The sequence below is a fragment of the Phaethon aethereus genome (genome assembly GCF_964289735.1).
Source record: "Phaethon aethereus genome assembly, chromosome: 1".
In the NCBI taxonomy this organism is placed as follows: Eukaryota; Metazoa; Chordata; class Aves; order Phaethontiformes; family Phaethontidae; genus Phaethon; species Phaethon aethereus.
Window position 1 is genome coordinate 60929924 of NC_138575.1, and position 13314 is coordinate 60943237.

A 13314-nucleotide genomic window follows, 5' to 3' on the forward strand; every position below is an offset into this window, starting at 1 on the left:
CACACCTACTAATCTGTTTCTACTGTAATGATCTTAAATAACTTCCTTCTGAACACAATGCACTAAGTGTGAAGGTGAGCCCTCTCCAGAACCATGTCAGACTGGGAGCCATCCCAGTTACAATGGGAACTAAAATCTTAGCAGTGTCAACTAAACTCTTAACATAAATCTTAACAAAGATGCAGAAGCAGTCCAAGAAGAGAGACCAACTGGCACTACTACCTTTGATAGTCCCTCTCCCCCTGTGAGTCTTCCAATCCTTGTGTCTCTCATGTCTCCTGTTTAGCACTGCTCAGACAGATCAGATACATTTATCTCCTTGAACGTTTTAAAGTCGTACAAGTCTAACCTTCCAACATCTTTGTCAGTGTTTCTCTAGATTGAAATAGTTACAGATACTTCTTTCTTCATTTTGGTATGTTGTCTTACCTTCTTTCTTTCTCCCCCTTCTTTTTCAATACTTTATTAGCATGCAAAGCTGAATGCAGTTCTGTAGAGGGCTGTGCCTGCCCCGCAACGCTTAGGTACTCGCACTTTGGCCAAGCCTGAATGGAAAGCAGGCTCAGGCTTCCCAAACTAGAAAAAAAGGCTGTGACACCACATACCACTCTGTTTTGCTGCATCTGTGAGCCCCAAACCACCCCTGTGCAAAGCCCCATCCACCTGGCGTGATGCCCAAACCCCAACTATCCCCACGCCTCTTACTCAACAAGAGCCCTTTTCAAGCCTAACCTATACAGCAAAAAAAAATTTCTGAGAAACGCAATTGATGATGGTGTGCAGGCAGCTTTTGCCCGACTGTTGTAGTTGGGCAAACTCCAGCCATCCACCAGCAGCGCAGTGGTACCGAAATATCCTCCTGGCCAAAACCGCCCAGTGCCCAGGGGGATGGCACACACAGACACAGAGCTTCTGTTAGCCACTGGCACGTGAAAAAACACTTGTTCCTTCTGCAAGCCAGACTAAAAGTCGTATGAGGTGTGAGGGAGGAGGTGGCCAGTCAAAAACCTGACTTCTTTCACCTCAGCATCGCCCAGGCCGGGACTCCCCTTCACGCCCTCATCCCACGGGTACTGGGTGCCTCACCCAGGCTGCCCCAGCCGCTCCGCTGCTGTGAGAGCCAGCCCTGGCCACGGGGCTTAACTGAGGACTGGCCAGGAGGCTCAACCCCACATCTCCACCAGGCTGGAGCGTCTCCAGGCCTCATGGCGTCGTACCCTGCCCGGCCTGAGGCTGGGGTGAGGGAGCGACAGGGCATAGCCGGGTGGCCAAAGAGGGCCTTTGACCACCCGCGGAGGAGAAGGAAGCGAGCGGCCGCCTCTGACACGTCCCGGCCGGGGCCGGTAAAGGCCGCCCCGCGGCGGGACGCTAGGGGGCGGTGGCACCTCCCCGTCCTTCCGCAGCCCTCACGGAGGAAGTTTGACCCTCGGCGGCTCCTGTCCGCTGCCCGCCCTGACTGAGGCGGCGTGGCCCTCGGCGGCTGCCGTCGTTTCCTGCCGTTAGCCGGGTGCTAGCAGACGCGTCGCCGCCGAGTGGGAGCGCCGCCGCCATGAGCCGCAGCTACAACGATGAGTTGCAGTACCTGGACAAGATCGACAAGAACTGCTGGCGGATCAAGAAGGGCTTCGTGCCGAACATGCACGTGCGTGACGGGCGCTTGAGCTCAACCAAGAGCCCTTGGGTGCCCGAGGGGTGGGGGGCGGCTCACCTGAGCGGGGGCGGGGGGGGGGGCGGCCGGGTCCGGTGCCGGCCGCAGCCCCGGCCCGCTGCCGGCCGCCCTGACGGCTCTTTCCGTAGGTGGAGGGCGTTTTCTACGTTAACGACCCCCTGGAGAAGCTGATGTTCGAGGAGCTGCGCAACGCTTGCCGCGGCGGAGGTGCGTCCGGTGGGGGGGAGCGGGGTGGGGGCTCTCTGACCCGGCGGATGTCCTCACACACTCCTTGCCGTGGCCTCAAATTCCTCAGTGAGCGCCTGGGTTCGCACCACACGTCCGTGGGCCGCGAAGGGACCCAGGGTGTAGCAGGGGCAGTGGGACAGGCGTGGTGCGTGTCCCAGCTGGTGCGTTTGGAGAGGCAGCAAACAGGAATAAGTTTTTTTGCCTTGCCAACTACTGCAGCCTGATGATCCAGGAGTGTCACCTGCAGCTGTAGGATGCCCTATGCCCAGTTCATATGGGTGGGCACAGCCTTGCCGGCTGCTCTCTGTGCTCCAGAGCATTCCCAGAATGCCTGCTCTGAGAGTGAACTTTGGTGGGGGCAATAGCCCAGGCCTGTCGGTTCTCCGTGGGACTGGAGCGCAGGTCTGGATCCACATCTGACAGCTGGGCTGGTGGTAATGCGCTGCTGTTGTTAGCACAGCTCAGTCTGTATTGGTACTAACAGAGCAGAGGGAGGACTGTAGCATAATACCTCATTTAATGAAACTGCAGATTGTGCATAATGCTAGGCACTTTATACCAGATTAGAATATTTGTTGGTGGCTGACTTCTGATTTGCCAGTGTTTGGAGCAACCTTTTTAGAAAGTGCTTCATTGTGATTACGATGGTAAATTATCAGATGGCTTTTTTTTTTTTTTCTTTTTTTCAGGTGCAGGTGGCTTTTTGCCTGCTATGAAACAGATTGGGAATGTGGCTGCATTACCAGGCATTGTTCATGTGAGTAACTGCTCTGAAAGCTTGCTCTTTTTCTGTTCGTACTTGCCAGGAATTATTGCCTTCCAAATGGGAACTCCGTTGTGAGAAGGGGTGTGGACCAAATTTCTTTTCAAGACAGTCTGTGTGTTAGGAACCTGTCTCTGAGTAAGAAGTGGTTGCAAGGGCAGGCTGTAAGACTAATTTTTCAGAAAGGGAAGTATCCACTTACTTACTTCATTGACTGCATTTTGATATGAAGCTTTTTTAGCATTGCTTTATGTTGTTTCAGTTTGCTTGAGCCACCTTTCCCCCACTGCTTATATTGTCTGTTTGTTGTTTTTGAATTGCCTCTGCTGACCTGGAATGCATGGAGAAGTGAGGAGAGAGCAGGAGGTGATATTGTTGTCTGTATTATTGTTGCTGCTCTAATGTTGGCAGTGAGCCTTCCCATGCACTCAACACTCCTTTCTCTCACCCCATGCATTTTTGGAAGCGAAGCATCAGATGTGATGATGCAAGAGGAAAATATTAGGCTGGGTCACTTTTCAGGAAGTACTAAGTACAACGTGGAAATGAACTTTTTTTCATGTTCAATATTGCATATATTAGTAAGTCACAAATAACGGAAATTTTTTTAATTGTTTCTCTTGGTGACTTCACAAAAGCTTTTAATTTCTGGCTGTAATAAAGGGAGCCAATCATGCTATTAAAATGCATTAGTGGTCAGCCAAAAAGGGAGTAAGGTAGAATAGTAGCAACCTGTTAAAATGGGAATTTTGGCTGGTAGTTCATAGGAGAGATGTTACAATCATCTGTCTATTCAAATCTTCACTTTTTATTTCCAAGCCAAGAAACTTCGTGCTGATGGCAAGGGGAGGCAGAAGAAGCACAAAATCCCACTGAAAAGTACTGTTCTTTTTAATGTATGATAACAGTTTAACACACATTGAAAAGTTCCAATTTCTGACAGTTTTATGGGTGTTCGGGGCTTTTTGTTTGTTTGCTTAAATAGATTGTGGAGTCCTGTTTGTGATGTCCTAATCTAACCTTGCCAGGCTAGATATATTTCAGACTTGTGGAGCTGTGTGGAAGCACGCTCTTACTTTAATTAGTAGTAATATGAAAAGCTTCAATAAAAAGAGTTCTTTTATAAATTAAAATGACACAGCTCCTATCTCGTCAGGATATCATCCTAAAAGGATGACTTTTTCCTGCCTACAGGATGCAGTCTTTGGTCAGTGTTTGATGACACAGCTAAGAAGAGAAAATGCTGACTGTTTTATGATTCCATTACATAGTATTTAACTCTTCCCTTGTTACATTTACAGTATTTAAATATTGCAGAAGTCCCTAGGTGGAACTTGGTAAAGACGAACTCATCTTCACTCTTATGTATCTGCTTTATGCTACTCATAAGCTATTGCCTGTGTAAGTTTTGAATGCAAGGACTCTTGAGTCCAAGAAAAGTCTAGGTCAGAATTCAGTTTGAGATCATAATTCCTACATGTAAGTGTTTAAGCCCCTCTTAAGTTTTCTTGAGATCTGGTCAATGGAGCCAAGGAGGTTACTCGGCTGACTAGCCACTGGGTGTTTGCTTCAGAGTGAGATCTGCTCTCTGCTTTCTTTGACTGTCCTGTGACTGCAGGAGTTTAGATATTTACTCCATCTACATCTGAACATCCATTCTCTTTTTGGTATATTTGTTTGCAAATGTGACAGCCACTGCCACAAGGCAAAGCATAAACAAGGTGACTCTGTGCAGCACAGAGTTTCATAAAACTTTAACACTTCCTTTATGCTCTTTCAGAGATCAATAGGCCTTCCAGATGTCCATTCTGGCTATGGGTTTGCCATTGGCAACATGGCTGCCTTTGATATGAATGATCCTGAAGCAGTGGTTTCACCAGGTAAGGATGACTGACTTAACCTGCACTGTGAAATATCTGGGATGGCATAAAAATACTTTTTGAAATGGCAGGTCTTTACAGTACTTTATATACAGAACCAAAGGAAAAAATATGTGAATTATAGGGAGTTAAAAGGTGCTTAATTCTTGCACCCAGAATCTTTATACTTTATGGAGCAGGTGGTTACACTGGAAACATCTAAACACTATAGAGGGAATTGCCCTTGTGTTTTTGGCTTGGGCTTTTGGTATCCCTCAGTTTTGAAGGGAGAGCACAAGGCTTTGAACTTGCGTTTTGCCAGGTTGATAAAGACTTGTTTTCTTTGAGCAATGCTTGAAAACATATTTTGAGAATATTTCTACACTTCATTAAAAATGTGACCTTAAAATATGTCTGTCTTTTCAACATGTCTTTATTTACTGATGGTATGTAGATGCTTTTGTGGTTGTCATGAAACATGATATTGATGTTTCAGGTTTGTTTCAGGCCATTCCAGTGTTGCTGATTGGCTCAAAATCAAGATTTCTTAGTCTGGTATCCCCCCTCGGACACTAGTTAATTTCCGAACGTTCATACTAAAGGTGGCATGATTGGTCTTTCGCATTAGGCCTTGCCCTGCAGTATTTATTTTTATTAAAGACTTAAGAGTTAAGCAAAACACTAAGCACTGAAGTTTAATATTCCTTTAAGTATTTATCACTTGTTATAGCTAGTTATTATTTATGCCTGTGAAGATTCAAAAAGGATTTGCTTTCAGGGACTTGCTTGCCAAGAACATCTTAGATCCAGGAGCCATGCTAAGATCTGTCACTTTTCTTCTGCCCTTAGGCAGAACAACAGGAACATCCTCTCTATGTTCTGAGGACAGTGTATTTTATGGTTGTGTCTACTTTTCTTTGTCTGCTTGCAGGAGCAACTTTGTAAACACAGAGCTCTGTAGGTAATTGTACAGCTATTTCTGTAGAGCATATGCTCAAGACTGAAAAACTTTGGGGCTTTTTTTAAGAGTTTTCAAGGTTTTCTCTGCAAGACTACATTTTTGGCTGTCTTGAAATCTGAGGCTTCATGTAAATCTATTAAAATGAAGCTTAATGCAGTTCTGCTTTTTTCCCAGTATTGTGTCAGAAAGAAGGTATAAGATCACAGCATTCAGTACATACTTCCGGTCAGCAGAGACATTGATTTAAGATGAATATTCAGCAAGTGCTTGCCATCAGTACACTTTCTTTATTGACTCCATGGCTTCTTCTACACTTCTAGGTGGTGTCGGATTTGACATCAACTGTGGTGTCCGCTTACTACGTACGAACTTGGATGAAAGTGATGTGCAGCCTGTGAAGGAGCAACTTGCCCAGGCTATGTTTGACCACATTCCTGTTGGTGTCGGCTCCAAAGGTGTCATCCCCATGAATGCCAAGTAAGCGAATGACTTTGTGTACATATCACTGGAGGGGACATCTCTTGTGTTTGTTTTGACGAAAGATTCATCGGTGCGAGGCTTTAAGAAAGAAAAAGTAGTTCTAAACCTCTTTCCATTCTTTCTCTGTATGTGCTTCACCATGAGGACTGGCATAATCATCAGAGCACAAAGTCAGCTGTTTCTTGCCCCATTTAAAACCCTGAAATAACTGAAAGTTCTTGAAAGGTTCTCATTTCTTCTGACAGAAAACCTCCATGAATGTGAAGGTATTTTTTGAAAGGGATGAGACAGAAATAGGATATTCCCCACACAACAAAGAGGAAAAAGCAATGACCTGTCTAAAGTTAATACGTTTGTAGAGCTTGATTTTCATGAACTATTAAGAAGTTGGACTTCTTGTTAGGGGAATTGGGGGCTAATCATAAAATCATAGAATAATTTAGGTTGGATGGGATCTCTTAAGGTCATTTCATCCAACTGCCTGCACAAAGGAGGGATAACTCTGAAGGTAGGTGTAATGACAAAGTTAGATGAGGTTGCTCAGGGCCGTATCCAGTGGAGTTTTGAGGATTTCTAAGGATAACACTTATGTAGGTGTTTGATAATTGCAGGGATTTGGAAGAGGCACTAGAGATGGGTGTGGACTGGTCTCTCCGGGAAGGCTATGCCTGGGCAGAGGACAAGGAACACTGTGAGGAATATGGAAGAATGCTGCAGGCTGACCCCAACAAGGTCTCCTCGAGAGCAAAAAAGAGGGGCCTGCCCCAGGTAATGTTATATGTCAGGAGGGCTGTGAGTGCTCCTGGGGTTCAAATGTAAAGGTTAGCAGGTAGTTCTTTAATTTTGTGTCTTTTCTTGAAACTCTGCATAGCATTTCTGGGCGGGGGGAAAAGTGAGATGGTGAGGCTGTTTCTGAATAATTCTTGACAGAACTGTAACAGAGAGAAACGATACTGGGCATACACAAGGTCCCTGGGGCTATCACTTTTTCATCAGTTAACACCTGGTACTGAAATTCATGTTTGGTGGCATTTCCCCAGACAGATGTAGTTTTGTTTTTAAAAAACAGGCAAGTTATTCTGCAACTTTTCTCCTTGTTTGCTCAGCAAATTAATAGCAGGGCAAGGAAGGATATCAGATGGAAATAGCTCATAACTTTGAATTGCAGTTCAAGGGTTGGATTTAGTTGCTGTACATAGTACCTCATTGCTCTGAGTGGAACACTTTTGAGACGGCTATACTAACACTATCATTTGTAAAACTTTCTTTTATATGACTTCATGAGTTTTTTGAATTGTGGTGCTGCAAGATTGTAGCATTCTAACCTCAAAATAATTGTATGTCCTCAATGTTCACATTTACCTTGCAAATAAGTGATCAGCTGTTATGGAGTTGAAAAAATTTGGGCTTGGAAATGGAATATCTTGCTTTAATCTACTGAAAGATTGTAAGTACCTAATTAACAGGATATTGTAACTTCCTTGTGGAGTTACTTATACAACAAAGTATAAGACTATATGTCTGCCTTGCCCATACAAATTGAAGATGAATTCTCAGTACTCTGTACTCTTCCCATCTTTCAACTAGGCCTAAGTAAGCTGGAAAAAAGTGGCAGCACAGTCTGTATATCCTGGTCCTTTTGGTTAATTGCAGTCTTGTTCCAACAGTAAAAATAGTTATAAATCTGAACAAGGAGGACAGTAATGATGCTACTGTGTTCTACTTCCTTTCAGTTTATATGGGGATTTTTTTTTTCCTGGAAAAGATTTTCTAAAACCAAAACTTTGCTGTAGCCATTTGCCCTATTGTCCATATTCCCATAGCTCTCCCCTGTGCTCCCAGAGGCTGGTTTACTAGCAGTGGCTGATCAGTGTGTTGTGATTGGCAGCTGGGGACCCTGGGAGCTGGAAATCATTACGCCGAAATCCAGGTTGTGGATGACATTTACAACGAATATGCTGCCAGGAAGATGGGCATCGACCACAAAGGACAGGTGTGCGTGATGATCCACAGTGGCAGCAGGGGTCTGGGCCACCAGGTTGCCACAGGTATGATCTGACTGGCGCAGGTACCTGGAGTGAAGCAAACTCTTCAAGCATGGTCTTGTCATTGACAGTAAACTCCAGCACCAAAGACCATTTCTTACAGTGTAATTGCTGAGTCTATTCTGAGTTGCCTTGTCAGGGATTGTCTGTTTGCAAACGGTTGATAATGTTTTGCCACAGATTTGCTTTTGCATTTGAGAAGAAGCCATAGGTTTGACCATCAGACAGATGAGTTCATTTTTAGAATATAAATTAGAGACACCCGTGTTAATCTCACAGGTTGAAACAAAATTAAGGAGTCACTTAGACTTACTGTGTTTATTTCTCAGATGCATTGGTGGCTATGGAAAAAGCTATGAAACGGGACAAAATTATAGTGAATGATCGCCAGCTGGCATGTGCCAGGATTGCCTCCGCGGAGGGACAAGATTATTTGAAGGGAATGGCAGCTGCTGGAAACTATGCATGGGTCAACCGCTCTTCTATGACTTTTCTAACAAGACAGGTAGGAACAGAGTTGCTGCAGTACTTAACATAATTTTCATTTTTGTGCTTCTTAAACTGTTTTCTGGACAGACTTATGCGACGCTGCAGTCATGGCAATCCATCTAAAACCTCTCCACATCACTGGATTGTACTTGCAGAAGCTACTTAAGCAATATTTTTTTTAAAATGCCTTGAACTGGAAGACGAGGATACAAGAAAATTGTTTTTACACTGCTGAAGCCATCTTTTCAGAATTGCAAGAATTTGTCTAGTTGACATCTGACTGAGTTCCAGTATTAAAGCTGCCAATGGGCAGATAAACAATCCAGACATTCCAATTCTGTCACTCCCAGCACTGTTGTATTAAGTTCCATAGTGGCTGAATTTGAAGTTTCTTACCTGCCATGCCAAGTGTTTAGGTCTCTGACTTATCAGTAAGAAACATTTTCAAGCAAATTTGTTCCTTTTAGTTCCTAGAAAGATTGTAAATCTTTCACATGTACACAGCAGTAATCTTGTATTTCACATCCTGATTTGCTCTCTTTTTAGGCCTTTGCCAAAGTCTTCAACACAACCCCAGACGACCTTGATATGCATGTTATCTATGATGTGTCTCACAACATTGCCAAAGTGGAGCAACATGTAGTGGATGGAAAGGAGCGGACTCTGCTGGTGCACAGAAAGGGATCAACCAGGGCCTTCCCTCCTCACCATCCTCTTATTGCTGTTGATTATCAAGTAAGTTTTCCTGTGGGAGAAGGAAATCGGAAGAGAATTCTGGATGAAGCAGACAATTTTAGGGTCCTTAACAGAGATCTAAATGCTGTGAGTTCCTTTTTTGAGCTAACAGCACTGGAAGTTGGATAGCAATATTGTGCTTGTCTGTGTGTTACATCTTTGGGACACTGAGCTCTCTCTTCTGCTCCACACCCACAATGGTTGGAAGGTCATGAAGGGAAAGCAGTGTTTTCATACCTAGGGCAGGCTTCAGTGATTTGCCTTGTCTGTCCGTTGGACACAAGTCTTTTGATCTGCTGGTCTGCATCTTTCAGTGCAGATAGTTCTCCAGAATCCTTGATACCAGGCACCCAAGGCAAGTGGGGATGCTCTGAGGGAATGTGAACCTGACCTCCTTTTCTGGAGATACAGTTCCTCTCAGACTTGTATTAAGAGTGAAGTTTTTTAGGCTTTTTCTTGTGAATTAATACTTTGCATCCACAGCTGACTGGACAGCCTGTTTTGATCGGTGGGACTATGGGAACCTGTAGCTATGTTCTTACTGGCACAGAGCAAGGCATGACTGAGACCTTCGGAACTACTTGCCATGGAGCTGTAAGTCAAAAAGTTATTTCAGGAAGGGATTGGAATGGCACTGTCCTCCAAAGAATAAGGTTGTTCAAGGGTCATCCAGTGTGTGATTCATCTGTTGGTCATACAAGTAGAGCATAGCCTTGCCACAGTAATCCCAGCTGAGGAGGACTGCAGGCTGGAAGTCCTCTTTGTCCCTTACTGAGTAGTTTTGACTACTCCTGCAGAAAATTTTGGGAGTGCTGCTTTATACGAGGCAAACGTTAGGATGAAGATGTGGGGAATGAGCTCCTTTTACCAAATTGCGATATCTCTGAGCTAACATGAAGGATTAACTGTGCTGAGGCTGTCCATATAAAACTCCTCAGAAGTTAGAAGGAGGTATTTCTTCCCCTGTTATTTACAGTGTGAGACAGGATGATTGAGGAAGATTAATAGCTTCTAGTACAGTTCTGACTCCTGAACACGGTCTGACAAGGTAAAAAGATACTTGCAGACTAGTATGTTATACGCATGTAACTTTCCTAGCCATCCTATCATATGTGTGATTTTGCAGGAGCCCATCACCTAAAGTCTAAATTAATTTCTCATTTTGTGGTTTACTGTGGTCTGTGCTCTCAGCCATTCTGTGTCTACATATAATGTAACAATGTTTTTCTTTAATAAAAGAGAGTTCTGTTTTTTCCAAATCACTACAAAAAATAGAACTAACGAAACTGCTGTTTAGGGTCGTGCACTGTCTCGAGCCAAATCTCGACGCAACTTGGACTTCCAGGATGTATTGGACAAGCTGGCTGACATGGGTATTGCCATCCGTGTTGCTTCTCCCAAACTGGTCATGGAAGAAGTGAGTTTAATACTTCATTATCTGAGAGGGAAAAGGGAGTCTTGCTCCATGTCTGAATGACCCCCCCGACTTGACTTTTTTTTGCAGTGTTAAGTGATTGCTAGTACTCGAAATACACATCTGTGTGATTTCTGAGAGAGCTGTCCAATTTTTTGGAAAATAATGTGAAGTATTTCCTGTCCCTAAAATCCTGCTGAAAGGGGAGATGCCTGTTTGACAGGTTTGGGGGTATGCTTTTTTTCCTCTTCTGCCTGGCAATAGGGATAATTACTATTGACCTTGAGAAGTCTTTGTGTTAGTATAACAAAAGTAATTACGTTTTATGGATTCTCTTCTTGAATTATGTTCTCCCAGCTTTAAACTTACTTTACACTGCAGCTGTCATGTAGATTATTAGCAGTGTATGACAGATCTGCCTCTTTGAAGATGAATTGCTATATTTTCTCAAGAAGAAAACTCTAAATGGCTGGAAAACTTTGAATATTATGACTTCCAGTAACAACCTTACTCACAGAAGTGTATTATCATTTGGAACTATGCTGTTATGGGTGTTGGTGTTGTACAAACATGTCAATCGCATTAAAAATCTCTGTTTAAGAGCAGCTTCCTTGTCAGAATGCTGGAGGGAGAAGCTCTAGAGTTCAACCCTGATTCCTGTCACTAAGGGGCAGTGAAGACAAATCTTAAAGGCTATCTGTAAGGAGGAAGTTAGAGTGACTTCCTGCCAGATAAGAAGGCTTGACATTCTCATCTGATGGTGGACTGGATTATCTGAAAATATAGGGAAAAGTGAACCAAAATACTTACTATTTTATCTGAAATTTTGTGAAAGCTTATTTGGAAAGGTAAGTGTCTCATAGATTTCTTAGATATGCAAGGTGGCCAGATTCTCAATATGTTCACCTACTTCTACACCATTAATTCAAATGATTCTATTTTTGCAAAGAGAAGAGGGGCTATCAAAAGCCTACATCTAACTTCCTGTGACTTCAGGTTGTTTATAGTTTTTTCATCTTCTTTTTTTTTTTCCTGTCTTCCCCCTCCAGGCACCAGAGTCTTACAAGAACGTGACAGATGTGGTTAATACCTGCCATGCAGCTGGCATCAGCAAGAAAGCCATTAAACTGAGACCTATTGCTGTTATAAAAGGCTAGGAACTGACAAGGCAGCAGAAACACACGGATATCTCCAGGCCTTGCACACAACTGACTAGAACCATCGTCTTCCCACACCTCTTGGACTCTGTAGGATGCTCAGATATCACATCCCTGTTCTGGAAACACAACAGTTGAGGATAGCCCTATTTTTAACCACTCCTAGGCATAATTAATTGCCCCCCCCCCACCTTATATAGTGTTCTTTTCTTGTGAGGAAAGGGCAAAGAAATAAGTAAGTTTTGGGTTTTATATGCAGTCCCTCCTCTATTTGCCTGATGATTCCACAGGCAGGGCTCCAGACTTGCCCGAGTTGTCATTAATTGCTGTGCTGCAAGACCACCTTCATCAGTGAAGATGGCATATGAACCAGACTTGCTGTCTCCACACCTGAGTGCCTGGAGCTCTTTCTGCGTGTAGAAGTACTGTGATAGGCAGGGTATAGGGCTTCTGGGCAGGGAGAGGTTGCTGTGTGTACAGACACCTTTATGCATAGTCTGTATCGTTGCATGTGTTGTGGCAATTGGGTAAGAAATCTGGAGTTGGGAGTGGTCTCCCGGTTGGGTTGAGAGGGACTAGCTAGGCTTGAGGCATGGTCCTCCCCTCTTTCCCCAACCTCTCCCATTTAACACAGCACCTGGTATAACTTGGCTCAGTATAAGTAGGTGTTCCACAGTCTTCTGGAAATGCTAGTAGCACCAAGTATGTTGGTTTGAGAGGTTTTGTTTGCCCAGTAAAAGTTGTCTTAACAACTTCTAGATGTGCTAATCCAACATTTTGCAAACTCCTAAGCATATAAAAGTTGGGTTGGATAATATTGCTCACTGTGTCCTGCAGTTTGTCACTTAAGTGAGTCCAGTTGCAGGGTCAGGCCAGTACGATGTGACTTCTGATGTTTCTTTTACATTCATTAACCAAGACTGGAGGGGAAGCTGATCATCCCCACTGGGTCATTTCTGGGATTACAAATAAAATGGGAAGATGGACACTGCAATGTGTCTGTGTCATGTTTACTTGGTGGCTAAAAAGTCTGTTGTCTGCTTTTAAGTACATATACGAGCTTGAGGCCCACTGTATCTTGTGACTTCAGCTAGTGGCTCTTGCAAAGAGATGTGTAGATGGTAGAATTTCTCTCAGGATTCAAGAGAAGGGCAATGCGGTGCAGTTTTCTCCAATTGTTTATGACAGCAGTGTGACAGCTACGATTTGTCTTTCTCAGGACCTTCTGGGCCCACCTCACTGGGTAGGGGATCACGTTTGCCTGTAAGCCTGTATGCAGACACAAGAGGGCAGCTGGAGGAAAATAAACCCTCAAAGCAAGAGTTGCTTTGCCAGAGACTCGTGTAAAAGGAACAGATAGTGATTGATGGACTCGAGTGCCTTTTGATGAAACATCCCTTTAAGTTCAAGATCTTAGCTGAAACCTGTTGATCACAGGAGGCATAATGGCATTTTACTGTCTTTATCACTTCGTGCTTATTGGTTTCTTAAGTTCAAATGCCATATTTGCTGCA

At 43.9% G+C, this 13314-nt stretch overlaps 1 protein-coding gene across 1 annotated transcript; it reads left to right on the top strand.

Moving 5' to 3' along the window:
• Positions 1–1636: 1636 nt before the first annotated feature.
• Positions 1637–11800, top strand: RTCB (RNA 2',3'-cyclic phosphate and 5'-OH ligase; the record flags this gene model as incomplete). The annotated part of the gene is made up of 11 exons (XM_081996384.1): positions 1637–1642; positions 1798–1876; positions 2587–2654; positions 4441–4540; positions 5801–5957; positions 6572–6728; positions 7849–8008; positions 8335–8510; positions 9041–9229; positions 10575–10646; positions 11693–11800. 11 exons carry the CDS (start codon positions 1637–1639, stop codon positions 11798–11800), a joined length of 1272 nt encoding a protein of 423 aa, XP_081852510.1.
• Between the last annotated feature and the right edge of the window lie 1514 nt (positions 11801–13314).